This window comes from Hippopotamus amphibius, chromosome 2 (assembly GCF_030028045.1).
Source record: "Hippopotamus amphibius kiboko isolate mHipAmp2 chromosome 2, mHipAmp2.hap2, whole genome shotgun sequence".
NCBI classification, from domain to species: domain Eukaryota; kingdom Metazoa; phylum Chordata; class Mammalia; order Artiodactyla; family Hippopotamidae; genus Hippopotamus; species Hippopotamus amphibius.
This window is the reverse complement of record NC_080187.1, coordinates 36,615,652-36,642,500: the sequence shown is the minus strand read 5'-3', so window position 1 is coordinate 36,642,500 and position 26,849 is coordinate 36,615,652. Positions and strand designations below refer to the sequence as shown.

Sequence of the window (26,849 nt, the reverse complement as noted above, 5' to 3'; positions counted from 1 at the left end):
CAGCACTGAACAAAAAAACAGACAAAATCCTTTCAAGTTGGGGGATAGACAAAACAAACAAGTAAAATATATAGTGTGTCATATGTAATAAGTGCCACGGAGGAGGGGGCTGGTTCGTGAAGCAGGTTAGGGAACACCAGTTGGAGGGAGCTAGCAGTGTTAAATCGGGTGGTCAGGAGGGCCTTACTAAGAAAATGACATTTGAGCCAAGACTTGAAGGAGGTGAAGAAATTTACCATGTTTATCTTGGAGAAGAGTGCTACAGACAGATGGAACAGCGTTTAGTACTACTTGTAATTCTTCAAACTTAAGCAATAGAATAATTGAATTCAGAGGAAATCCATAAAGTTTTTGCCTTTATCCTCAATCTGTAACAGAGATTTTCAGTATTTGTATCTACTTTAAATACTTGTATTGGCTGCATAATTCATTTTCACTCTCTAGTATTTTGGAGGCTGTAATATCTACTCATTCACCACCTATTTATTGAGCACCTACTATGTTCTAGGTCAGGTGTTGGCAGACTTTTTTTGTAAAGAGCCAGATAGTCAATATTTTAGCTTGGCAGGCCAATGAATGGTCTCTGTCATACCTCTATCCTTGTAGCATGAAAAGCAGCCTGGCTGTGTTCCAAAAAAACTTTATTTATGGACACTGAATTTTGAATTGTATATAACTTTCACATATTATAAAACATTCTTTTTAAAAATTTTTAAACCGTTTTAAAATGTTAAAGTCATTCTTACTTTATAGGCCACACAAAACAGGCAGTGGGTCAGATTTGACCTGCCAGCCATAGTTTGCCAGCACTTACTTTATTTTATTTTATTTATTTTTTTATTTTTTTGGGGGTACACCAGGTTCAATCATATGTTTTTATACACATATCCCCGTATGCCCTCCCTTCCTTGACTCCCCCCTCCTCAAGTCCCCCCCACCCTCCCTGCCCCAGTCCTCTAAGGCATCTTCCATCCTCGAGTTGGACTCCCTTTGTTATACAACAACTTCCCACTGACTATTTTACAGTTGGTAGTATATATATGTCTGTGCCAGCACTTACTTTAGATTCTTGGCATAGGGATGCATAGTGGACTAGATGAAGATCCCTGCCCCCATGCACCTAGCATTCTAGAAATAATAACTAACCAGTTTTGTATACTAGAGGGTGAAACAGGGAAAGGAGGATCAGGAGCACTGCAGCCTTTACTCTGAGAGGAGGTGATAGGAGTGAACCACTGAAGAGTTGTGTAGTAGTGTGACTTTCCTTGTGTTCTGTACTCCCAAGGGGAAGCCAGAAGTGCCATAGGGGTACAGATGGCCCTTCCTGTGGAGAAGTCCCTACTTGTATCCATACCAATCAAGTCAAGTTCCAGCGTCCAGATATCCCTGCTAATTTGGTTCTCATCAGCTCCCCTCATAATTACTTCCTGATTCATCTTGTCCTTTTGCATGGGATTTGAACCAATGGAGCTCTTATTCAGTGGAATAAACATAAGTGAGCATATTTTCCTTCTCATGAATGAATCTAGAATTCTTGGCTCAGAGATAAATTGTCATATATTTGCACAAACATAAATAGAGAAACTTTTAAACACAGATAAGTTTTTCAGAGAACATTTATTATTTGGGGGATGGATTATTCCATCATTGGTTGTAGTCTCTGCTAACAGTCGCCACTTAGTTGTTGAGCACCTACCATTAGCTTCACACTAGCTTCCTATGCCACATAAAGTAAATCCAACGCTGTTCACCCTCATTTATGATCTGGTCCCTCTTTACCTCTAGAACCTCCTTTTCTCCCAGTCTTTCTTCACCTACTACACTTCCAAGTTATAGATATTTTTCAGATACTCATATATAGCAAGCTTATGCTCACCTCAGAGCTTTGCACTACCTGTTCCCCATGTCTTATGCCTAGAATGCTATTTCCCCAGTCATCGCATAATTGGGGGTTCTTTTGCTATAAGAAATGACCTTCCCAGTGAGAGTTCCCCTAAATTCAATCTGAGTCACCACCAATGACTCATTTACATAACCATTTTAATTGCCTATATGCTATTCATTACTATCTGATACTGTGTGTGTGTGTTGTTGGTTTTATTTGCTTATCTGTCTTCCACCACTGGAGGTGTGAGCAGTGATTTTTGTCTTGCTCACTTCTCAATTAACTAATCTTAGAAGAATGTCTGGCATGTATTAGGTACTCAATAATTATTTTTTGGATAGATTAATGCAAGAATATATACAGATGCTCATGCCATGTGCCCAGCGCTCTGGTAAATGTCACTGATGGAGGCATCCTTGGACTTATATTTTGCTCTACTTGTCCCCTTCCTTTCACCCATACACTGTGGTTTCTTGAAAAAGTCACCTATGTTCTGTTCTTCAGCATCTTTCTACTTGTAATAAACCCCTACAGTCTGGCTTATGCCTCTGCCTCTCAAATGAAACTGCTCACACCAGTTTCCAGTTGCCAACAACTTCCTGGCTGCTAAGTCCAATGGATTTAGAGTCTTCATCATATTTGATTCACCAGTAGCTTTTGACAGCTTCTTCCTTGAAACATTATCTGTTCTACCTTCACATCCATGGTACCATCTCTTTTGGTTGTATTTCATTCTCTTAAACCACATATGCTCATGGTTGCAATTTTGTATCACATCAAATAATATAGTTATCTTTTAGATGGAAAAATTGTTTCTGCTTAATAATTTCATGTCTTCCCAGCGCTCTACTACCTGAACAAATTTGTAAACCTCTGCGCATGAACAGTACATGCTTATGTGCATACCTGTTAAAACTGTATTTAATGGCTTTTAGCTAGTTTTAATTCGTGACCCACATTTTTTATTGGAGGATATAAGGCCTTTGTTGGTTGTGTTTTTGATTATATAGCTGAGGCTATAAATTCCATTTTGTATTTTCAGTACAGTAGAAAACATCTTTCAGGTTATTGCCATCCTCCAGTTTTTCATTTTAGGACATAAGAAATAAAAGCAAAGTTGTTTGAAGAAGGTTGTTTTGGGACTTCCCTGGTGACACAGTGGTTAAGACTCCGTGCTCCCAATGCAGGGGGCCCACGTTCGATTCCTGGTCAGGAAACTAGATCCCACATCCATGCCACAACTAAGAGTTTGCATGCCACAAGTAAGGAGCCCACTTGCTGTAAATAAGACCCTATGCAACCAAATAAATAAGGTTATTTTTATAACCTGTAGATTATTTTCCTATATGAAGAAAATAAAGCATCCACAAACCACCTGTTTGCCACATTGAATAATATTAGTTGGCAGACCAATTAGTTGGCATTCTTTGTTGGCACCCAATAAAGAATGTAAGAAATAAACTTATATTCTCATCCTTCCAGTCTCCAAAAAATAGGGGGGAAATTAGTTTTTTCTCCTCCTGTTTAAAGCTGCTGCCACTTCATGGGTTTTGCTCTTACCATCCTTCCTCTGTGTTTTCAACTTCTCCGTCTCTACTAGCTTTCTCACATGTTCAGGTCTCTCCTCTTCTAATAACAAACTCCACCAAATCCTTCTCCTAAGTACTGACTGATCTTATTTTGCCTCTTCTTACTCATGCTTCTTAAAATAATAATACCTCCTGTCTATTTTTCTTCAACTTCCGTTCAGTTTTTTTAAACATTTTTTATTATGAAATGTAATATACATACTGAAAAGTGCATCATACAATTTAATACATTAGTCATATAACACACACTCAAGTTATATGACACCGCTATGTTCAAAAATAGAGAATTGCAGCTACCCTGAAATCCTCTCTGATCTATTCTCTCTTCACAGAAAGTACCCACCGTCCTGGCTTTGGTGGGTAATCATTTCCTTGCTCTTTATAGTTCTTTCATCTTTGAATGCATCTCCTTCACTCTTCAACCTATTGCCTTCTACTCTTTCTACCTTCCCACTGATTCCAAAATTCTCACAATAAGGCTACCCATGAACAATGCCAAACCTAATGGGTATTTCTCAGCTCTAACCTCACTATGGCTCTCTGCTATATTTGGCATCGTAGATCAGTTCATCCATCTTGAAACTACTCTAAGGTCTATGACTGTATTCTCTGTGACTCTGCGTTCTTTTAACCCCTCCTTCTCTGTCTCTTTTACAGGCTCTTCTTCCTGCCCCTCACGTGTTGTTGTTCCCAGGGTTCTGTCTTTAGCTCACTGCTGCTCACCTGGCTATGGCGATTCTGTCTACTCTGGTCATTTAGCCTCCACTGTTATGCAGCTTACTTTCAGATCTAATCTTCAGCTCAGATGTGTTTTCTAAGCTGAAGAAAACAGATACACAGATATCTTGTCTTATACAGATAACTGCCTGATGGACATCTATCTCCACCTAGATACTCAACATCCAAAACAGACTTCATCTTGCCCATAAGTTGACTCTGCCTTCTTTTCCTACCTTCTCTGAATCAATTGTTGACACTGCTACTCACCAGTTCACCCAAGTTAGAAACCTGAAAAGCATCCTAATTCCTTCTTACCCTCTACCTAAAATTTTCCATTTGATTTACACCTAATTCTTTTAGAGTAAATTTAAAAGTTATATTTCAAGGGAAGCTTTCCCTGAGTTCCTTATCTCATCCAATGATGGGTCCCCCTTGCCACTCCATGGATACCTTGTACATGCTTCTATCGCTGTGCTTACATTGTTTGTCATTGTCTGTTTACATGTCTGTCATGTTCTACTAGGCTTTTATTCTCCCCCGAGATACCTAACACGTAACACATTATTGGGCACAATGCCGAGTGGAATGAGGAGCAAGGAAGGTGAGGAAAGCACATGTTGATGTTAGGAATAAAAGAATTGTTATCATGTTACACACTTGAATACACAGAACCATCTGAACAGACTAAACTGTAGGAGGCAGTATTTCTAAGGAATCTCTTACCTAAAAAAAAAGTTCTTTTGGAAAGAAAGAGGTTTTAATTTTCTTCTGACATTCACTAAATCTTCACAAATATTCATGTTGCAGACCAAACCTGGACCACCCAAAAAGCCAAAGACCCCTTCTGGACAATCAGCCTTAGTGTATTGCTACAACTGCGGGCAAGAAGGCCACTACGGACATGTAAGTTTAAGTGGCATTTGGGCATAAAGCGTTCTGTTGTTCAGGAGTGGTTGCCGAAACATGAACTGGAAAAGAATAATTCTGAACACTAATTTTTTTTTATCAACTAATATCTTGAAGTAAGACTTCATATATTTTCAAGTGATTTACTTCTCCCATCCCTACCAGAGTAACAGATCTGTCAGAGCACATTCCTCCGATTGTTTTAAATATACATGCAGGTTAATCTAAAACAAATACAGCTCATAGAATCATTCAGACGACTAACAGTAGTCAGTAGAATGCTTACTTTTCTCACGAATCCTTAGAATTACTAGTACTTTGACCCAGCCAAATCGTGATTTTAGATTTTCTGTGTAGCTCCCCAGTATCTCTGTTTGTCGCTGGTAACGTGTTCAGTTAAATCTTTACCACTCACATGCAAACCCTGACACTCACTAGTGGGAAGACAGGTGCTACATCGCCAGCCAGCCTGCCTACTCCACAAACACCCAAATTCCCTATCCAACCCATGTATTTCCTAACCATAACTGAAAGGGCCAAACTTTGCTTGTTCTAGATGCTGAGGTGTCAAAGCAGAAATTTGTTGCTGTGGGGTGGGAGTGAGTCTCCTAGCCAGTTATTTCATTAAGTATGAAACAGCAACAGCTCATCCCAGAGACAGGATGCAATCAGAATAGACTCACAGCCCATACATTCTGGCAATCTTGAGACAGAGGAGGAAAGGTAGTGGCACAAGAAGCAGAAAATCTATATTGAGAAATACACTCCTGGTCTCCAGGATAGGCTTCTAACAGTCTAGAAATCAAAATAAATTAATATCAAATCAGATCTGATGATAGGAAGTGGAAAGCATACAGAGATAGGGAGTCCACAAAATGGATAGAGGTGTGAGCAGTCGGATGGAATGGTATCGCAGGTCACATCTTGAGTTCTGACCACAGCACTTCACCAGTGCAGACCTTGGAGGCAGAGCTCTACGATATGGAGAGAGACAGAAAGTCTATAGAGGAAAAAGTGTGGGACAGAGTCCATCAACAGATGGAGTTTTTCTTCCACATTGGGACAGCAGGACCGTGGAGTGAAGGGATAGAATATGAAAGCTAGGATGGAGTTCTGATCCTCCGTTTTATTTTTGCTCTACTACTGACTTAACCCACTTTTTCTCCCTGGGCTCCAATTTCTTTATCTCCAAAGCAAATAAGTTATATAGGAAGATCTCTCAGCACTGATTTGGTATTTCCAATGTGATCAGATCCATAGTATGGGGATACAGATGGAGGAACTCTGCAGTGTAATTATTTCACTTCTGTAGAACTCACACTGAAAACCTAGTTAGAGAATACTTTTTTTTTTTTTTTGCAAAATTATCATCTCTGGATTTTTACTGCTCTGTGTATTCCTTCTTGTTGCCAAAACTCAGATGTTGTTAACACTGTTTAGCAAACATATTCGCATAAGCAGTTCACGGCCACACAAATCACATAGATGTACAATTTATGCTTGCTTACCTCTTTAAAGCAAAAGGGTATCATTTTAGCATTTATGTTTGTTCAATTAAGGAAAAACAATTATAGGTGGATACATACTGCTTACTAGTCACTCCTGTTAATGTAGATAGGAAATATATTAAAAGCATTTGGAATTTATCCCTGAAATCTAGATTTAGATAATTTTTAATTTACAGTAAAGCAAATTCGGCGGCCTCATTGCTGCCATAGATGAAGAACTCTAGATTATCCACACTAATGAAGAAGATCAGTGGTGTGGCTAATCCAGAATAGTAGATAAATTATATAGCCAACTATCAATTGTCTGTGCTAATGGAGGGGACCAGCGATGTGGATAATCAAAATATAATTTACATTCAGCTTTGGAAAGTGTTTATAGTACTGTATAGCTCTGTATAGCCATATCAGTCTAGACTGTACAGGATCCAAATAGAAAACTGGGTGGGTAGTTACAGATGTCTGAGGACCCCTCCCCTTCAGTTTCAGGAGTTCAGCTCTACAGATGTTAATAAATAGCTTCTTCACATGAAAGCTACTCTAAGGCGAATGTGGCATCGCCCTTCCCTAATTCCTTTCACTCTCAATGGGGAGGCAGGGACAATCACAAGCAGCTCATATGAGGCAAAGGGCGGAAGGAAGTGGTAGTCACCGTATAAAGAGACTACTCCAGGATAAATGGGGCACTGGGAGTATGTCAAGAGCTCTGTACCTTTTTGTAATTGTAATTTGCTCTTAATGTTTTATAGTTAGAGTCTTAGTCCATTCAGGCTGCAATAAACAAACCACCATAGACTGAGTGGCTTATAAACAACAGGAATTTATTTCTCACCAAGATCATGGTGCAGAATCAGTGTCTTGTGAGGGCCGCTTCCTCATAGATGGCACTTTCTTGCTGTGTCCTCACATAGTGCAAGAGGCTAGAAAGCTCTGTTGGGGCCTCTTTTGTAAGAGTTCCATCCTCATGATCTGATCACCTCCCAAAGGGTCTACATCCTAATACCATCACCTTGGGGTTTAGATTTCAGCAAATGAATTGGGTTGAGGGGAATACACAAACATTCAAACCATAGCAGAATCTTAGACCCAAATCTTTTATGGGTATCGTGTCTTCTGGAAACTTGGCACCACCACGGACAGTGATTTATAAAAGCAATTCTTTATGTTACTGTATAGGTTTGCTTTACAACTTTCAATACCCAAAAAAGCCCAGGAAGATGCAGAAACTCAACAACAGGTTAAATCTAAAGATGGTTGGAAAAAGGAAATTAAAAAGATAAGAACCAAAATTACTGAAATAGAAAACATGATGAATAGCATCATCAAAACCAAAAACTGATTCTTTGAAAACATTTCCTTTTTCAAAAGAAAAGAGACTTCTGGAAAAACTACTTGAAGAAAAGGAAAAGATACAAATAAACAATGAGTGAAAAGTATAAATAGCTTAAAATACAGTATAATTTTTTAATTTTAGGCGAATACAGTATAGGGGCTTCCTAGGTGGTGCAGTGGTTAAGAATCCACCTGTCAATGCAGGGGACATGGGTTCGATCCCTGATCCAGGAAGAGCCCACATGCCGCGGAGCAACTAAGGCTGTGCGCCACAACTATTGAGCCTGCGCTTTAGAGCCCATGAGCCACAACTATTGAGCCCTTGTGCTGCAACTACTGAAGCCCACGTGCCTAGAGCCCATGCTCCGCAACAAGAGAAGCCACGGCAATGAGGAGCCCGCGCACCACAACAAAGAGTAGCCCCCACTCACTGCAACTAAAGAAAGCCGGCGCACAGTAACAAAGACTCAACACAGCCAATAAAACAAACAAATAAATAAATAAATAAATTTTAAAAAAAAAGAATACAGTATAAACTTCATCAAGGTCAATGTTAGGGACTTCCCTGGCTGTGCAGTGGTTAGGACTCCATGCTTTCACTGCAGGGGTTGCAAGTTCGATCCCTGGTCAGGGAACTAGGATCCCACATGCTGCATGGCCATAAATAAATAATAAATAAATAAATAAATAAATAAATAAATAAATAAAGTTCAGTGTTAAATCTGAAAATGCAGATAAAATAAATAATTCTCTGGAAAAATATAAATTAAAATGACTAAAGAAGAACAAACCTACATGAGGCAATACCACTAAAGAAATTGAATTAATAATCAAAATTCTCCCCACCAAAATATACCAGACCCAGTTAGGTTTGTAGTCAAGTTTTACCGAACCTTTATTCAGATAGATAATCCAAAAGAACACCCGTCAATTTATTCTGTGAAGCTATTATAACCTAAAGTTATTTCAAAATACTTACAGAATGTTGCCATTTTTATGCAATCTGAACACTTCAAACTTATAGTGTTATTTATTGGAATATTTATTAATAGTAAGAGTTAATTAAAACATAAGAATGGCAGACACTAACTTTAAGACCATGGCAACTTCTGGAAAGGGAAGGAGATGAATGGGAAGCGGGAAGGAGAGTTACACCAAGGATCTCAATTATATCGTTAATGCCTAGGGGGAAACTGAACTAAATTAAGGGTAAATGTTGATTTGATAAATCTAAATGGTTAGGTGCAGATTTCCATTACTTTATTTTCTATACTTAATTGTGTATTTAGAATGGTTCCTAGTTTTTTTAATCTGCAAATTATGTTTCTAAGTGTACGGCTGCCAGTTTGGTCAAGTATCTTAGAATTACAAGTTGAATATATAATGGCAAAGTTATGATAAATCAGCTAAATTCTGTGTAGATATTTCACATACTTTCTTCCTAAGAGATACAGATTTCCCCCATTATCTGAAAGTAGAGCGTTCCTATGAAACATTTCCTAAGCCAAAGTAGCTGTAAAAGAAAGAAGCAGTTACCTTACAACACATCTTTCTAACGAATGAAAAAAATAAACAGAGATAAAGCACAGATGCTCACAGATACAGTTCAAAGCTATGGCGGCTTTATGCTGAGATGCTGTGTAGTTCCTGGAGAAAGAGCTTGGTGGCGCCACTCTCACTGCTCCGGGTGCTCACTGTCTGTAACGGTTGCCACAAAACAAATGCTAAATGCTATTTTCACTTTTCACCTTTTCTTGTAAAGGTGAACAGCCTCTTCGTATTTCTTTCTGTTAGTGAAAACAGATCTTTCATAAAAGTGAAGCAGTATAAAGTGAACTTTTGAAAAGCATAGGATACATGTATTTTAATTTTTCTTCGATACCTAGCTAAAAAGTATTGAACGTTTATAATAAATTTTAGGCAAGATGGCGTAAGACAGAAGTGGTAAGTTCCAAAAGGAAGCCTTTTTCAAATGAAGGTCATTGTTTGGTCTGAGACAAGCTGAATGGCTATGTGTTACAGATCAGGATAAACAAAGCCTACTACATGGGGCGTGTCTCAGGCCAAGGATGTAGATTTGGAAACTAGCAGCTACCAGAAGGCCAGAGTCAGGAGAATGGGCAGCTGTCCTGGGATGAATGAGAGGAGCAATCTGTTCTTGAGTAGGGGGGGCAAAGAGAAGAGGTTTCCTTCAAAATTATGAGAGTGAGTCAAAAATTATCCGCACTCTGGTTATATTAAAACGTCCGTTGGCCACACTGTCTTATCAGCACTTTCTGTTCAAGGCTACTGTCTCCCCAGTCACTGCTATGCAGGTGTGAATGTGTTATATCAGTTCGTTTGTAACTGTGGTGCGAGCAAAAATGGATGCCCCACCTGTGATTTGCACAAAAGAAGAGCAGCGTGCAGTGATTAGTTTTTTGTGGTTTGAGGGTGTGCACGTCCACACACTTTTGCCCACTGTCGACACTCTGCAAAAACTTCTTTTTGAGGTGTTAAAGCATCCTCCCTATAGTCCTGATCTTGCTCCATTGGACTTTCACCTGTTTGGCCCCCTGAAAGCAGCCCTACGAGGACAAAGATTCACTTCTGATGAAGAAGTGAAGAGAGTGGTGCATTCGTGGCTCGTAACTCAGCCTAAAACATTTTTTAATGAGGGAATATGAAAGCTTGTCGACAGATGGACAGAGTGTATTGAAAAGCAAGGAGACTAGATGTATTTGTCTTTCCTAAAAGTTAATTAAAATAACTTCTACAGCCAAAGTGCAGATAATTTTTGACTCACCCTCGTACATAGGAGCATTTTCAAGCCAGGCACAACCCACCATCACCCTGCTCCGCACCATAAGAATCATTGCCCTGTGAGCAGTGAATGTTGACTTAAAATAAGCTTGCAAAAACCGTTTGTGTGGAGGAAAAAGAGCAAAGGGCTAAGAATTTATCCCCACACTTAGGATGTAAATGTGAAGAGAAGAAGAAAAGGAAGAGCACTTGATGGAAGGCTTAGAAGAGACAGACAAGCAAAGAACTGATAAAACATAATTTTAAATAAACCCTCTAACAGAGGAACAAGGCATTGCTGGGGGAGAGGGTTGGCAGGGAAGATTTTAAAAAGATAAGAAAGGTTTCATAGGTAAAGGAGTAAAGAAAGAAAATCCAAGCCTGAAAGACTAGCACATAAGCACGATCGGATGTTTGGCTGATCCTCCCAGTGTCCCAGCAAGACCACATCCTGCAGCCACAGTGTGAATATCAGCAATGTGCGGGGCTCATCTCTAATTACAGTAGTCCATAATCTTAGAAAAAAGGTTGTCTGCACAGTGTGACCTTGTGATGTCATAATTTCAAATACAATTTGCAGGAATGTAAAGAAAGACGAATGTTTAACCAGACCTTCCCAACATCTCCATTCATCTACTACTATGATGACAAATATGAAATCCGGGAGAGAGATCAGAGAATAAAACGAAAAGTGAAAGGTATGTTACTGATTTCTTGCTAAGTCATCTTTGCAGTAGTTCCTAAATTTCTTTTTTTGCACTGTCTTTGCAAACTGCTTTGTGGGCCTTTGGTTAGGACAGAAAATGTTTTTAATGATTGCTATAGAAACTGGAACTTTCTTGATCTCCAGAAATCAAGCAGCCACTTCAAAAATCCTGTGTTGTAATCTATTCACAATGAACATTTCTCTCACATAATGATCATTTTAGACAATGTCCAGAAAATACTTCTATCCATTTATGCATGCAGTTTTTAAAGGCTCCTTTGAGATTTTTCTTTTCGACAAGTAATTATGTTTTTCCTTTTTATATCTCTAGTATTTTTCAAGCAAAGCAAAGCTTACCCTGTTTGGTGATGCCTGGAGCTTCCCCAGAGAAGTCACTTTTATCAGCCACCATTATGAGCAGAGCTCCAGATCCACAGCCACCCTCCATTTCTTTATTTGCTGTTACTAACGTGATGTTCTTTCTCACCAAATTATTTTATAATTTAGGCTTATTTTCTCTGTCTCTCTTCTTTTTTGCTGTATATTTCAATATGGTTCACAAAGTTACTTTTTTTTGCTTTCAGGACCAAATAGTTCTATATTTTTCAAGTCAACTCATACATTGTTGACTGTTGGCCTTTTCAGTATTCTCTTCCAGACTCTGAATTCAGGTCCTTTCAAAATGAAGATACTAATTCTGGAGGAAAGTAGAGGAATTACTTCTCAACTCCTGCATATTTTGCATATTTTATTTTATATAAAATTTATCTCAACTATAGGTAGAGAAATTATAGTACAGAAAGATAATGACTAGCCAACTAAATTTTTAAAAGATTGCCAAAAAATGCACCAAAAGGTCATATCTGGATTGAAGAGTTATGGATGCTTTCTCTTTTATTTTCTCTACACTTTTCTGTATTTCCCAACTTTTCTTTAATGGGCATTTATAACTTTTATAATCAGGGAAATATCCCTTGTTCTTCTGTTTAATTAGTTATATCGACAACTCTGTGGCACAGATCCACTTTGATGCTCACTATATTGGACTTTATATTGAAGTCTATAAGTAATTATTGATACTTATTTTTGCTCTATATTCTAGAATTCATTTTTGTCCCCTGAATATACTACTTTGCACTCTGTCCCATTTTGTATTGGTGACTTCCTTAATCTTTCAAGGTTCTGTTGACATTAGTTTTCACCCCTCACTGTAACCTCATCTCCCACTTATCCCATCAGAATCACTACCATCAGACACTTGTAGTAAGAGTGCCAAGTCCTGACAAAATATAACATCAGAGGCGCTTAAACTTCTTAGGTACACAAGTGCGTACACATGTGCACACTCAGTCTCTAAGCCAGTGATCTCTACTCTGGAGGAATAATCTCCTGTCCAGTATGGCATCCACCTATAAGTACTGTGGCCAGACTTTATCTTGAGAGGATAATTGAAATGTCATATGAAACTGTCAGAAGGCGATTTTATACATCTTGCTTCACCTTATCATCAAGGGCTGTCTGTTTATCACTGCAGGAACTTGAATTGGTCAGACATGACTTTTCACAAAGCTAAAATGATCACTGCTGCCAGTGGTCCCTGTCTCCGTTGTTTAACCTAGTTAAACTGTATTGAACAAAATAAATATCGTTGGATTTCTGGATATTTTCCATGTTTAGAAATATAGAACTACAATCATTGAGTTTTTAGTGAGTAATTTTTACCTTAGTAAGGGCTCTTTAGAATGTCATATCATTAATGTATTTAAATGTCTGGCTTCCCTCTCTGCTAAGTTATTTACAGACCATTGAAAGCTCTGCATGTACTCTCTAGTTGCTGAAAATGTGAAGTACTTTTATGTTTTCCAGAACTCCAGAAAAATGGGGACTTTCCAAGGCAGTTCAAGAGGCCTCATATGGAAGCAACAGATAAGAGGCCTCACCGTGATATGAGGAAGAGCCATGCTTCAGGGAGAAAGAACAGGTGGCCTCAAGAAAAGAAAGAAACCCAAAAAGAAACCATGAGCAGGAATAGCAGAGAGCGTGAGAAGCACAGGAAGGCTGACAGGTGTCATGAAGTGGACGAGGACTTCCCCAGGGGCCCCAAAGTCCACTCTTCTTCCGGCACTTTCAAAACCCAGAAGCCTCACAAGCCCTTTCACCACTCACTGCATTACCACAAGCCAAGAGAAGACAGGCTGCCCAAAGAGGGCAAGAGGGGCAAGCAAAAGAAAAAGGAGAGCTGTTTGGAGGATGATGGCAATGATAATTTATTTCTCATTAAGCAGAGGAAAAAAAAGTCTAAGCTGTGAGTCAGCTTCTGATTTGGCTTCCCAGCATTTGTCTGGTCTTCATGTCTACAACACCCTGGCAATATTTTTATTATCTATGATTAAATGAAATGAGGTTTTTGTTTTTGTTTTTTTAATCTCAGCCATACCTAGAGCTATTGAACAAAGTCCTTGGAGATCTCAGTTTTTTGTGTCCAACAGGTTAATAGGTAAGAAAACAGAAAGATAAACTCGGACTTCCCCTGTTCCAGGGCATCATTTTTATTCACTCAGTACCTTAGGGGTAGGAAGAATTAATCTTTCACAAAAAAATTTTCAAGTATTTTGAAAAAATAAAAGCTCATTAAATGTAATTCATCTGCAGTGTGAATATGAAAATTAAATCCTTGCAAGAAGAGAAATTAATGCTAATATGAAAAATTCATCACTCATTTTCAACATTCCTTTTTTTAATATCAGAAAGGATAATTATAAAATCTAAATCTGGCTTTTCTTGCTTCTGAAGCTGGTGTCAGAATCTTACTTTGGTCAGAGCATCGCAGGCTGAACATGAAGGTGTCGTCATTGAAGCACTGAAAAGACGGAATTGGGTTTTATAGCAAAGTATAAGTAAGGAATCCATCCAGAGTAAATGCTGAGAGCCAGATTTCCTGAAACAAGTGAGAAGAGTCATCAAAAATTTTACCTTGATCCCAGGGAAATTGTTTTTACCATTTTTACAGCCATGCTTGAGGAAGACTGTCCCTCCGGTATTTAAGATGAATATCGCCCAACTTAAAAAGTCGTTTTGTTCTCGTGGGTTTTTTTAACTACCACAGAGTTGTGCAGACATTTTTGTACTTGTGAACCTTTTGTACTTATCAGAGTCTAATGTTAGAATAAGAAAAATAAAATGTCTGAAATAGAGTAAATAAATTTGTCTGCTATGTAGAAAGACAATGAGTTTGAGTGACAAAGTGCACACTTGGGTTGGTTATATAATCCAAAAGTTATAAAATCTCTATGAATTGGGGTCAAATGCCCTTGCTCCCCAAGCACTAGCTCTAGGCCAGAATAAAATGAGATGGGGAAACATGTTTCTCCATGTTCTCCAGGCAATTGGAATCCTAAATTTGTGTTTTATTTTTTGTGAAGTACGCAGTCTGCTGTATATCTGATAGAATTAGCTCTGTTTACTTTTGGGGGGCAAGGGAGAATCAGACTTAGTGTCTTTAGTCTACTGTCTTCCTTGTGGCTGCCCAGCTTTCAGCTAAATGTCAGTGTTTGTTGTGTGTTGGCGCTTGGCTTCCTAACATCTGCTGGGATTGTTTTGGAGGTAAGTGGGCAGAATCTTTTAATACCCTGCTAAAAGTGGCAGCCATGAAAAACGGCTTCATAGAGTGGTAAGCCTTGAGATAATTGGCATTATTTCTCAGTAGGACCTGGGACAAGCATGCTTATTATTGATATGGTATGACGAAACATTCCTTCAGATCTGAGGACCTCTGCTTTCAGGGCAGAAATGGGATTGCCTTTCATACTTAGAAAATTGTTTGGAGGAGGGAAGAAAGGAAGCTCTTTTTCTGTTTGTTTCTGCACATTATCTTCTTTTTCCTCCCCAATTTTTTTTTTAATTAGACAAACATTTTGTTGTGGGATATAATTTACCTATCAGGTCCATGCATTTATATTTAGGTAGGAAAGGCGGCTGAGCTACTTCACTTTGGACATTAGGTTGGTAAGAACAGAAACACAAGAGGAGCTTCTGCTCAATTTCCTCTTCATTGCCCTTGGCACCTGGCTTTTACACCAAGTGTTCAGTTAAAGTTAGTAAGTCTACTCACACACTAACTTTCCATACAAGAATGAGGAGTTTAAAATATTTAGCAATTTGACAATCAAATAAGACTTTAAATGAATAAATATGATTAAGAGAAAAGCAGATGTCCCAAACAGTAAGGATCCACATAGTTGCTAAGATTGAGAAGACTCTAAACATCTTTTGCCTCTGGGCTCACTTTGGTTAGAAACAGTCTGTGTAGCTCCTTTGCTGGGTTCTAGCTTGATTCACGTTTGACATTCTTAGAATAGAATACAGAGAAACCATCTCCCATTTTCTCAAAGGAAAGCCTTGCTTTCATGGACCATGCTACTGGCAGTGCCTGTTATTTCAGAACCATGCTATTAACAGTGCTTATTATCAGCTCTTTATTGTTGTGTTGTACAAGGAATACATATTCTTTTTAATGGGGAAAATTATTTTTTAAAATTTTTTCTAGTTACCATCTGTCACCATTCAAATTTATTACAATATTATTGACTATATTCACCATACTGTACATTTCATCCCCATGACTCATGTATTTTTTTAACTGGAAGTTTGTGCCTCTTTTTTTTTTTTAATTGAAGTATAATTGACTTACAAATTACATTAGTTTTAGGTGTACAACTTAGTGATTCAATATTTTATACATTACAAAATTATCACCATAAGTCTACTTACTATCAGTCACCATGCAAAGTTATTATGATATTTTTGACTCTGTTTCCTATGGTGTACATTACATCCCTGTGATTTATTTATTTTGTAACTGGAAGTTTGTACTCTATCTCCCTCGTCTATTTCACTCGTTCCCCCCACCTCTCTCCCCTCTGACAATCACCAGTTTGTTCTCTATGAGTCTGTTTATGTTTTGTTATGCCTACTTCTTTGTTTTGTTTTTTTATTCCACATATAAGTGAAATCATATGGTATTTGTCTTCCTCTCTTTTATTTCACTTAGCATTATACCCTCTAGGTCCATCTATGCTGTTGCAAATGAGAAGATTTCATTCTTTTTTTTTATAGCTGAGTAATATTCCTCTGTGTGTGTGTGTGTGTGTGTGTGTGTGTGTGTATCACATCTTTATCTGTTCATCTATTCATGGGTACTTAGGTTGTGTCCATATCTTGGCTCTTGTAAATAATGCTGCACTAAACATAGTGTTTTCAAATTAGGGTTTTTGTTTTCTTTAGAAAAATACCCAGAAGAGGGGAATTCCCTGATGGTCCAGTCATTAAAACTCTGTGCGTTGACTGCTGAGAGCCCAGGTTCAGTCTCTGGTTGGGGAACTAAGAACCCACAAGCTGCATGGTGGAGGCAAAAAAACAAAACAAAACAAAACAAAAATATCCAGAAGTAGAATTCCTGGATCGTATAGTTGTTCTATTTTCAATGTTTTGAGGAATCTCCATACCGTTTTCCATAGTGGCTACACCAATTTACAGTCCCACCAACAGTGCATGAGAGTTCCCTTTTTCCCACATCCTTGCCAGCACTTCTTATTTCTTCTTTTTGATAATAGCTATTGTGACAGGTGTGAGGTGATATCTCATTGTGGTCTTGATTTGCATTTCCCCGATGATTAGTGATGTTGAGAATCTTTTAATATGCCAGTTGGCCATCCTTAGGTCTTCTTTGGAAAAATGTCTATTCAGGTCCTCTACCTATTTTTTTATTGGGTTGTTTTTTTGATACGGAGTTGTATGAGTTCTTTCTATATTTTAGATACTAACTGCTTATCAAATATATCATTTGCAAATATTTTCTCCTATTCAGTAGGTGGTCTTTTTGTTTTGTTGATGGCTTTCTTTGCTGTGTAAAAGCTTTAATGTAGTCCCACTTGTTAATTTTTTGCTTTTGTTTCCCTTACCTGAGAAGACATCCAAAAAAATTGTTAAAACCAGTGACAAAGAGCATGCCGCCTGTTTTCTTCTAGAAGTTTTATAGTTTCAGGTCTTATATTTGTAAGTCTTTAATCCATTTTAAGTTTATTTTTGTACATGGTGTGAGAAAGTAGTCCAGTTTGATTCTTTTGCATGTAGCTGTTCAGTTTTCCCAATACCATTTATTGAAGAGGCTGTCTTTTCCCCGTTGTATAGTCTTGCTTCCTTTATCATAGATTAATTGGCCATGTAAATGTGGGCTCATTTATGGGCACTCTATACTGTTCCATTGATTTATGTGTCCATTTTTATGCCAGTACTATACTGTTTTGATTATGGTAGCTTTGCAGTGTAGTTTGAAGTCAGTAAACATGATACCTCTAGCTTTGTTCTTTCTCAAGATGGTGTTAGCTATTCGGGGTCTTTTGTGGTTCCATATAAATTTCAGAATCATTTGTTCTAGTTCTGTGAAAAATGCCATTGGGGATTACACTGAATCTGTAGATTGCCTTAGGTAACATGGTCATTTTAACAATATTAATTCTTCTGATCCATGAGCACAGTACATAGTTCCATTTGTTTTTGTCATCTTCAGCTCCCTTCATTAGTGTCTTAGAGTTTTCCAAGTACACGTCTTTTACCTCCTTGGTTAGATATATTCCTAGGTATTTTATTCTTTTTGATACAGTTTTAAATGGGATTGTTTTCTTAATTTCTCTTTCTGATAGTTCGTTGTTAGTTATAGAAACACAAAAGATTTCTGTATATTAATTTTGTATCTTACAACTTTACTAATTCATTTATTAGTTCTAATAGTTTTTTGATGGCATTGTTAGGATTGCCTATATATCGTATCATATCATCTGCAAACAGTAACAAGTTTTACTTCTTCCTTTCCAATTTAGATTCCTTTTATTTCTTTTTCTTGTCTAACTGCTGTGGCCAGGACTTCTAGTACTATGTTGAATAAAAGTGGTGAGAGTGGGCATCTTTGTCTTGTTCCTGATCTTAGAGGAAATGCTTTCAACTTTTCACTGTTGAGTATGATGTTAGCTGTGAGCTTGTCATATGCAGCCTTTATCATGTTAAGGTATGTTCCCTCTATACCCACTTTGTGGAGATTCCCTGGCAGTCCAGTGGTTAGGATTTGGAGCTTTCACTCCTGGGGCCTGGGTTTGATCCCTGATTGGGGAACTAAGATCCTGCAAGCCATGTGATGCAGCCAAAAATAAATAAATAAATGTTAAATTTTGTCAAAAGTTTTTTCTGCATCTATTATGTGATTTTTATTCTTCAATTTGTTAAAGTAGTGTATCACATTGATTAATTAGTGGGTGTTGAGCCATCTTGCATCCCTGGGATAAATCCCACTTGATCATGATGTATAATACTTTTAATATACTGTTGAATTTGGTTTGCTAATGTTTTTTTTGTTGAGGATTTTTACATCTATGTTCATCGGTGATATTGGCCTCTAATTTTCTTTTTATTGTGCTGTCTTTGGTTTTGGTATCAGGATGATGCTAGCCTCCTAGAATGAGTTCAGAAGCATTTCTTCCTCTTTAGTTTTGTGGAGTAGTTTGAGAAAGATAAGTGTTAACTATTCTTTAAATGTTTGGTAGAATTCACCTGTAAAGCCATCTGGTCCTGGATTTTGGGTTTTCTATTTCTATTTTTGTTTGTTTGTTTTGTTTTTGTTGTTATTACTGATTCAATTTCATTACTGGTAATTGGTCTGTCTTAGTTTGTATTTCTTCCTGATTCAATCTTGGGAGATTATATATTTCTAGGAATTTATTCATTTCTTCTAGGTTGTCCATTTTATTGGCATATAATTGTTTATGGTAATCTCCTATGATCCTTTGTATTTTGATGATGTTGGTTATAACTTCTCTTTCTGATTTTAATTACATCTTTTTTTCTTGATGGATCTGGCTAAAGTTTATCAATTTTGTTTATCTTTTCAAAGAACCAGTTCTTAGCATCACTGATCATTTCTATTGTTTTTCAATCTCTATATCACTTATTTCTGCTCTAATCTTTATTATTTCTTTCATTTGCTAACTCTGGGTTTTGTTCTTTTTCTAGTTCCTTTAGATATAAGTTTAGGTTGTTTATTTGAGATTTTTCTTGTTTCCTGAGGTAGGCTTGTATCACTATAAACTTCCCTCTTAGAACTGCTTTTGCTGCTTCCCATAGATTTTTGTATCATTTTGTTTCCATTTTCATTTAGCTCCAGATATTTTTAAATTTCTTCTGATTTCTTCAGTTATCCATTGGTTGTTCAGTAGCATATTGTTTAGCCTCCACATGTTTTGTTTTTTTTTCAGTTTTCTTGTAGGTGATTTTTAGCCTCATACCATTGTGGTCAGAAAAAATGCTTGATATGACTTAAGTCTTCTTAAATTTATTGAGACTTGTTTTGTGGCTTAGCATATCCTGAAGAGTGTTCTGTGTGCACTTTAGTTTTTTCCCTGCTCGCCGCCCCCCCCCCCCCGCCATGTGTACTTTAAAAGAATGTGTATTCTGCTGCTTTGGGAGGGAATGTTTTATATATGTGTGTATATTTATACATACACACACACACACCTGATGTTTTATACACACACACACACAAACACACACACACACACACACACACACGATCTAACGTGTCATTTAAGGCCAATGCTTCCTTACTTGATTTTCTGTCTGGGTGATCTCTCCACTGATACCAGTGGGATGTTAAAGCTGCCTACTATTATTGTATTCTTTTCAAATTCTCCCTTTATGTTTGTTAATACTTTATGTGTTTAGGTACTCCTATCTTGGGTGCGTATATATTTACAATTGTATATCTTGTTAAATAGATCCTTTTATCATTATGTAGTATCCTTCTTCGTCTCTTATTACAGTCTTTGTTTTAAGGTCTGTTTTCTCTGATATAGGTATTGCTACCAAAGGGAGAAAATTTTTTAAACATTAAAATCATAGTTAATTCTTTTACCCAAAGATATGGTTAAAATTCTTAGTGTCTGTCTAGACTTTTTTCTATACATAAATATATTGTTTTGTAACCTATTTTTTCACTTAATAAGGAAAATATTTCTTTCCAATCAGACATGTATCTACATCATTTTTAATGGTTACATGATATCCTATTATATAGTTATACCATAATTTATTTAATCAGCTCTCTGTTGTTGAACTTTTTGGTTGCTTCTGATTTTCATTGTTTAAAAAAAAAAATCCCTCTACACACATCATATCTTCTCCAGTTATTCCATATAAAACAGAATTTATGTGTCAAAAAACATACATACATTTCATACAAGTTTTAGTACATGTTGCAGATTACATTCCTGGCAGTATGTGAGCATGTTCCTCTCCCCATTCCCACAGTAACATGGAATATTTTCATTCTTTTTTTCTCTTCGCCACTCTGATGGGCAAAGAAACGTTATTTGTTAGTGCTGCAGTGAAGATTGATGTGAGCTATGTTTGGTAAATAGAGACAGGGTTAACGGTGTATCAGTCTGTTGATAAAAGATATGGAAAGAAGCTGCTCATAGGAAACAACTGAAAATTCTTCTGCCAACAAAAAATTATATACAAAACAGTAGAATCTTTTCATTCCTTCATCGCTGTCTTGACCCCCTGATCTTATCATTTTTGATTTTCACAATTCAGAAGGTGCTGCTGGCATCTAGTGAGTAGAGGCCAGGATTATTGCTAGACTTCTGCAATGCACAAGACAGTCTCCCGCAACAAAGAATTAACCAGCCCAAAATGTCAGTAGTGCTAAGGTTGAGAAACCCTAATTGAGACCCCAGGCCCTTTCTCAAAAGGAATTCTCACTGGAAGGAGTGGGTGCAGGTTGCCTTCCACATCTGACAGGATGTACCCTTATCTTATAAAGCTTAGACTTTCATCAGACTGTACTGGTGTTTGAGAATTTGGTGGGATATGTCCCACTTATCTGAAAAAGGTGCCGTTAGTTTCATGGCATGAATATCTACAGACCGTTTGAACCCCTTTGTGGAGGGACAACGCTATACTGGCCACACAGCCAGCTAAGAGGAATTACTTACTAGTATAACCAGGAAGCATGGATACAAGTGCTGGAGCACCAGGCTGTGGTGTTAGCTCTGTCACAATAAATAGAGAATCGTGGTGTGAGAACAAAAGGAGTAAGCTGAGGCAGGGGGTGGTACAGTGGGCAGGGTTGGAGACTATCTAGTGGGACATTTGATTGGTTAAGAATGTCAGTAGGGAAGAGAAAAAAAAATGTCAGTAGGTTGTAGAAGTCATCACCAGGACCCAAGTCCAGCACAGGCCCCTAGGGTTTGGGCTTACTGACACTTCAAAAAGTACCAATAATTGGAGGACATGTAGTGCATGTCATGCAAAGAATCACTTCATATGATGAAGCTGTTTCAAACTTGTGCTATCCAGAGAAAACAGTTTAATTTTCTGGTGCATTTAATGTATACTTAATGTATGTGATGGACATTGTATTGAGTTGGGCAAAAAGTTCCTTCAGTTTTTTGTTTGTTTTTATTTTGCTGTGTTGGGTCTTTGTTGCTACATGCGGGCTTTCTCTAGTTGTGGCAGGTGGGGGTGCACAGGCTTCGTTGCAGTGCACAGGCTTCTTAGTGCAGTGGCTTCTGTTGTGGAGCACAGGCTGTAGGCGCACGGGCTTCAGTAGTTGTGGCAGGTGGGCTCGATAGTTGTGGCATGCAGGCTCTAGAGTGCAGCCTTAATAGCTGTGGTGCACAGGCTTAGTTACTCCACAGCATGTGGGATCTTCCCAGACCAGGGATCGAACCCCTGTCCCCTGCATTAGAGGCAGATTCTTAACCACTGTGCTACCAGGGAAGTCCCATCCCTTCAGTTTTTAAGTAAAAATAAAAGCCACATTTTTCATTTTCACCAAGAACTGTATTGAACAACATATTCATTGATTTGTTCCACTACTTTCTCCCATTTTTCAGGCAACTTCATAATACCATCTTCCTAAACTTTTTATCTTTTTGAGCAAAGAACTGCTGAAAGTGCCTTTTACACTCTTCCAGGGAATTGAAATTTTTTCCACTAAGAGAATTTTTTAAAGACCGAAAAAAAAGGAAATCCAAAGGTGCAGTATCTGGTGAATACATACCCATCCTAACAATTGTGAAATGAATCATTTTTAAAGTGACTTACTAGGAAATCTTTCCAATAAAACCCAGTAAGGGAGTGGGGAAGGGGGACAGGGAAGAGAAGAGAAAGAATCCAAACTGGATGCCTTATCAAGTCAGTGTCCTACAGACGATAGCTCTTAGTGCTCCCAAGGGAGCATTATAAACAGCAGGGGCCACACCTCAAAGTTGCCCTCATCATGGGTAAGGGAGTATGTGTGTCTGTATCATTTTTTGTTTTGTTTTATATCAGTCATTGTTTAAGAGCTGCTCCAGGAGCCTTTCCCAATCAACTCTGACTCTGCACACGTAGGCAAGGTGGGTTTGGGCAGTGAGAAGGCAGCCCCCTGGCAGAGACACAAGAATATGAATGAAACACATCATCTGCTATAACCATAAACTCAGGACAGCCCTTCCCACAAAAGAATATTTGGCAGTCATACACCAAATTTTTTTTTAATTTTCGAATGCAGAAAATACAACTTCATTTTGATGTACTATATGTAATCATTTTCTCAATATGAGTTTATCAGCTTGAGGTACCCATATATGACAGTGCAAAATGAAAGAGTCCAGAATATCGAATTTATTGCAGCATATATCATAGTCATTATCAAAAGTAGTTTCAGAAATTTCTACTTCCAGCCAAGACTGGAATAACAGGCACCAGGTTTACCCTTCATCCTGAAACAATGTAAAAATATATGTGAAGCAGTTTTCAAGACAAGGAAGAACATTGAACTTTGAGAGATGGCCCTCTGATTGCTGCAGCTGAGCTTGGAGGATTTCCCAATTGTGGAGCAAGAAGGGGAAACTCAGGAAGAGCCTCATTGAGGAAACAGGGTTGGGAGCCTGAAGAAGCCAAAATGGCTAGGGTTTTCAGGTTGGATTACCAGAAAGAAGAGAGCTGCATAGAGGGACAGCCCAGAGCTCTACATGCAGAGGGTCCCAACTAAGTACTGGTCAGTGCATATGTGTGAGGAAACCACCTGAAAGGATTAGAGGGAACTGTGTCTGGAGGTCACACAGGGCCAAGAATAGTTTCTGTTCTCACCAGTCAGAGTGGAAAACCTCATCGTTCATGCAGCATCGACTGCAGTACTCAAAGAGTTTTTGCCTTGGTAATGGGGGAAAGTTAGCCCTGGTCTAAACTTTTCTCTGGTTCTGCCTAACTAGTTTAAAAGCAAGACCTGAGAGAGTCAAAGTGTTTCCAAATAACTTAACCAATTCCAAGAACAAAGCTCGAGAATATTTATAGGAATACAAAAATATGCAGCACCCAATAACGTCAAATTAACAATAGAATACTACAAAAAATGCAAATTAATCTATAGTAACAGAAGATCTGTAGTTGCCTGGGGATGGGGATGGTTGGGGAGGGCAGGAAGATTGCAAAGGGACCCAAGGAAACTTGTGCATAGTGAATACCTTCATTATCTTGATTGTGAGGATGGTTTCACAGATATATGTGTGTACACACACACACACACACACACACACACACACACACACACACACACACGAGGGTGAGTCAAAAATTATCCGCACTCTGGTTCTATTAAAACTTCTATTGGCTGCACTGTCTTATCAGCACTTTCTGTTCAAGGCTACTGTCTCCACAGTCACTGCTGTGCAGGTGTGAACATGTTACATCAGTTCACTTGTAAATGCAGTGCAAGCAAAAATGGATGCCCCACTTGTGATTTGCATGAAAGAAGAGCAGCGTGCAGTGATTTGTTTTTTGTGGTCTGAGTGTGTACCTGGTGCCATTATTTATCGAAGACTTTGTGCGCAGTATGGAGAAAGTGTTTTGTTGCGAAGAAGTGCGTATGAATGGGTAGAGAAGTTCAAGGAAGGTCGCACAAGTGTTAGCCATCAAGAAGGAGCCAGATTCACTTCTGATGAAGAAGTGAAGACGGTGCATTTGTAGCTCGCAGCTCAGCCTAAAACGTTTTTTAATGAGGGAATATGAAAGCTTGTTGACAGATGGACAAAGTGTATTGAAAAGTGAGGAGATTGTCAAAAAATGATGTATCTGTCTTTTCTAAAACTTAATTAAAAATTCTACAGCTAGAGTGCAGATAATTATTGACTCACCCTCGTATGTCAATACAAAAGTCTAATTTCATTCATAATCTACTGGAAACATTTTAATGTTTTTTCACTGAATTGGGAATATTCTGGGGGAAAAAATGGACAAGGCCAAGGATCAGTAGTCCATAGGCCATCCTCAGTTTTGTTTCCTGCTTTGCCCATGGGGGAGCCAAGAAGGAAGCTGATCACAAGGCAAATGTCCATCTGTTGGGGTCTGGGGGAGGGCAGTAGCTGACCTCTCAGGCCTAAGCGGTAGGAAATGTATCTAAGAAGCATGCTGGTGAAAATCTGCACCAGCATTGGGGGGACCATGGCCCACAGGCTGATGTCTAACTTCCTGGCCTAACATTCAAAGCCTTCCCAGCTCATCTTCTGCAGTTGTTCACTCCTCTTTCTCCTCTGCCTCCTTCACCCTTCCAGACCCATTGGATAAATGATTAGGTCATGCTTTACCTATGCTGTTGCCTCCTTCCAGAATATCCTATTCCATTTTGATGACCACCACAGACAACATTAATCCTTTGGTATTCTTATTGCCTTTTGAGTTATTTAGTCAACAGATGTTTGCCATGGATGCTTTTTGTGCCAGTAGTATTGCTTAAGGTTGACTTTACTAAGAAATCTCAAGGCTCAGGAACTAAGAGGCAAACACAAAAATAACTTTGTCACACAGGTGAGGCGTGCAGGGATGGATATGGACCGTCCTGTCAAGGAGAGTCAAAGGGACTGGGCAGGACCTCCCTTGCCCAGGACTTCCAATGGGGCTTCATAAAAGAACAAAAATTTCCAGGATAACAAAAGGGAAGAGCCCTTCAAGGAGAAGGAATCTTGTCAGTAAACTCATGGAGATATGAAACAACAAGGACATAGCCCATACTCATTTCCTGGGGTACAAACCAGATGGCTTAAAACAGGAGAATTTGTTCTTTCACAGTTCTGGAGGCCAGAAGTCCAACATCATGATGTCAGCAGAGTTGGTTCCTTTTTTTTTTAATTCTTAAAAAATTGAAGTATAGTTGATTTGCAATACTATATTAGTTTCTACTATACAACATAGTGATTCAAAATTTTTATAGATTATATTCCATTTAAAGTTATTATAAAATATTGGCTATATTCTCTATGATGTACAACATATCCATGTAGCTTTTTTATTTTATACATAGTAGTATGTACCTCTTAATCCCCTACCCCTGTTTTGTCCGTCCCCCATTCCCTCTCCCCACTGGTAACCATTAGTTTGTTCTCTATATCTATGAGTCTGCTTCTTTTTTGTTATATTCACTAGTTTGTTGTATTTTTTAGATTTCACATATAAGTGATATCATATAGTATTTGTCTTTCTCTGTCTGACTTATTTCACTTAGCATAATGCCCTCCAAGTTCATCCATGTTGCTGCAAATGGCAAAATTCCATTCTTTTTAATGGCTGAGTAGTATTCCATTGTATGTATGTGCCACATCTTCTTTATCCATTCATCTGTTGATGGACACTTAGGTTGCTTCCACATCTTGGCTATTGTGAACAATGCTGCTATGAACATCAGGGTGCATGTACCTTTTTGAATTACTATTTTTGTTTTCTTTGGATATATACCCAGGAATAGAATTGCTGGTCATATAGTAGTCCTATTTTTACTTTTTTGAGGAACTTCCATACTGTTTTCCATCACGGCTGCCCCAATTTACATTCCCACCAACAGTGTACAAGTGTTCCCTTTTCTCCACATCCTTGCCCGTGTTCTGTATTTGTGGTCTGTTTGATGATAGCCATTCTGACAGGTGTGAGGTCTCATTGTGGTTTTTTAATTTGCATTTCTCTGATGACTAGCAATGTTGTGCATCTTTTCATGTGCCTGTTGACTGTCTATAGGTCTTCTTTGGAAAACTGCCTATTCAGGTCTCCTACCAATTTTTTGAGTTGATTGTTTTTTGATATTGAGTTGTATGAGCTGTTTATATATTTTGGATATTAACCCCTTATTGGTCATATCATTTGCAAGTATTTTCTCCCATTTAGTAGGTTGTCTTTTTGTTTTGTCAATGGTTTCCTTTACTGTACAGAAGTTCCATTTGTTTATTTTGCTTTTGTTTCCTTTGCCTAAGGAGACATCCAAAAAATATATTGCTACAATTTATGCCTATGTTCTCTTCTAGGAGTTTTGTGGCTTCCAGTCTTACATTTAGATCTTTAATCCA

General features: G+C 38.2%; 1 protein-coding gene across 6 annotated transcripts in view; it reads left to right on the top strand.

Annotated features, from left to right (window-relative positions):
• ZCCHC7 (zinc finger CCHC-type containing 7) overlaps nucleotides 1-26,849 on the top strand; it is a 280,220-nt gene that overhangs the window by 230,581 nt on the left and 22,790 nt on the right. For 3 of the 6 annotated variants that reach the window (XR_009051465.1, XR_009051466.1, XR_009051464.1), the window contains exons 7-9: nucleotides 5,002-5,097; nucleotides 11,299-11,416; nucleotides 13,291-13,921. Coding sequence is in view for 3 of the 6 variants with exons in the window: in XM_057723552.1 (XP_057579535.1) it covers nucleotides 5,002-5,097; nucleotides 11,299-11,416; nucleotides 13,291-13,733 (657 nt within the window). In the remaining 3 variants the exon portion in view is untranslated. Of the gene's footprint in view, nucleotides 1-5,001; nucleotides 5,098-11,298; nucleotides 11,417-13,290; nucleotides 14,066-26,849 lie in introns of those variants that run through there. The other 3 variants (XM_057723552.1, XM_057723550.1, XM_057723549.1) reach the window with 1 other exon arrangement.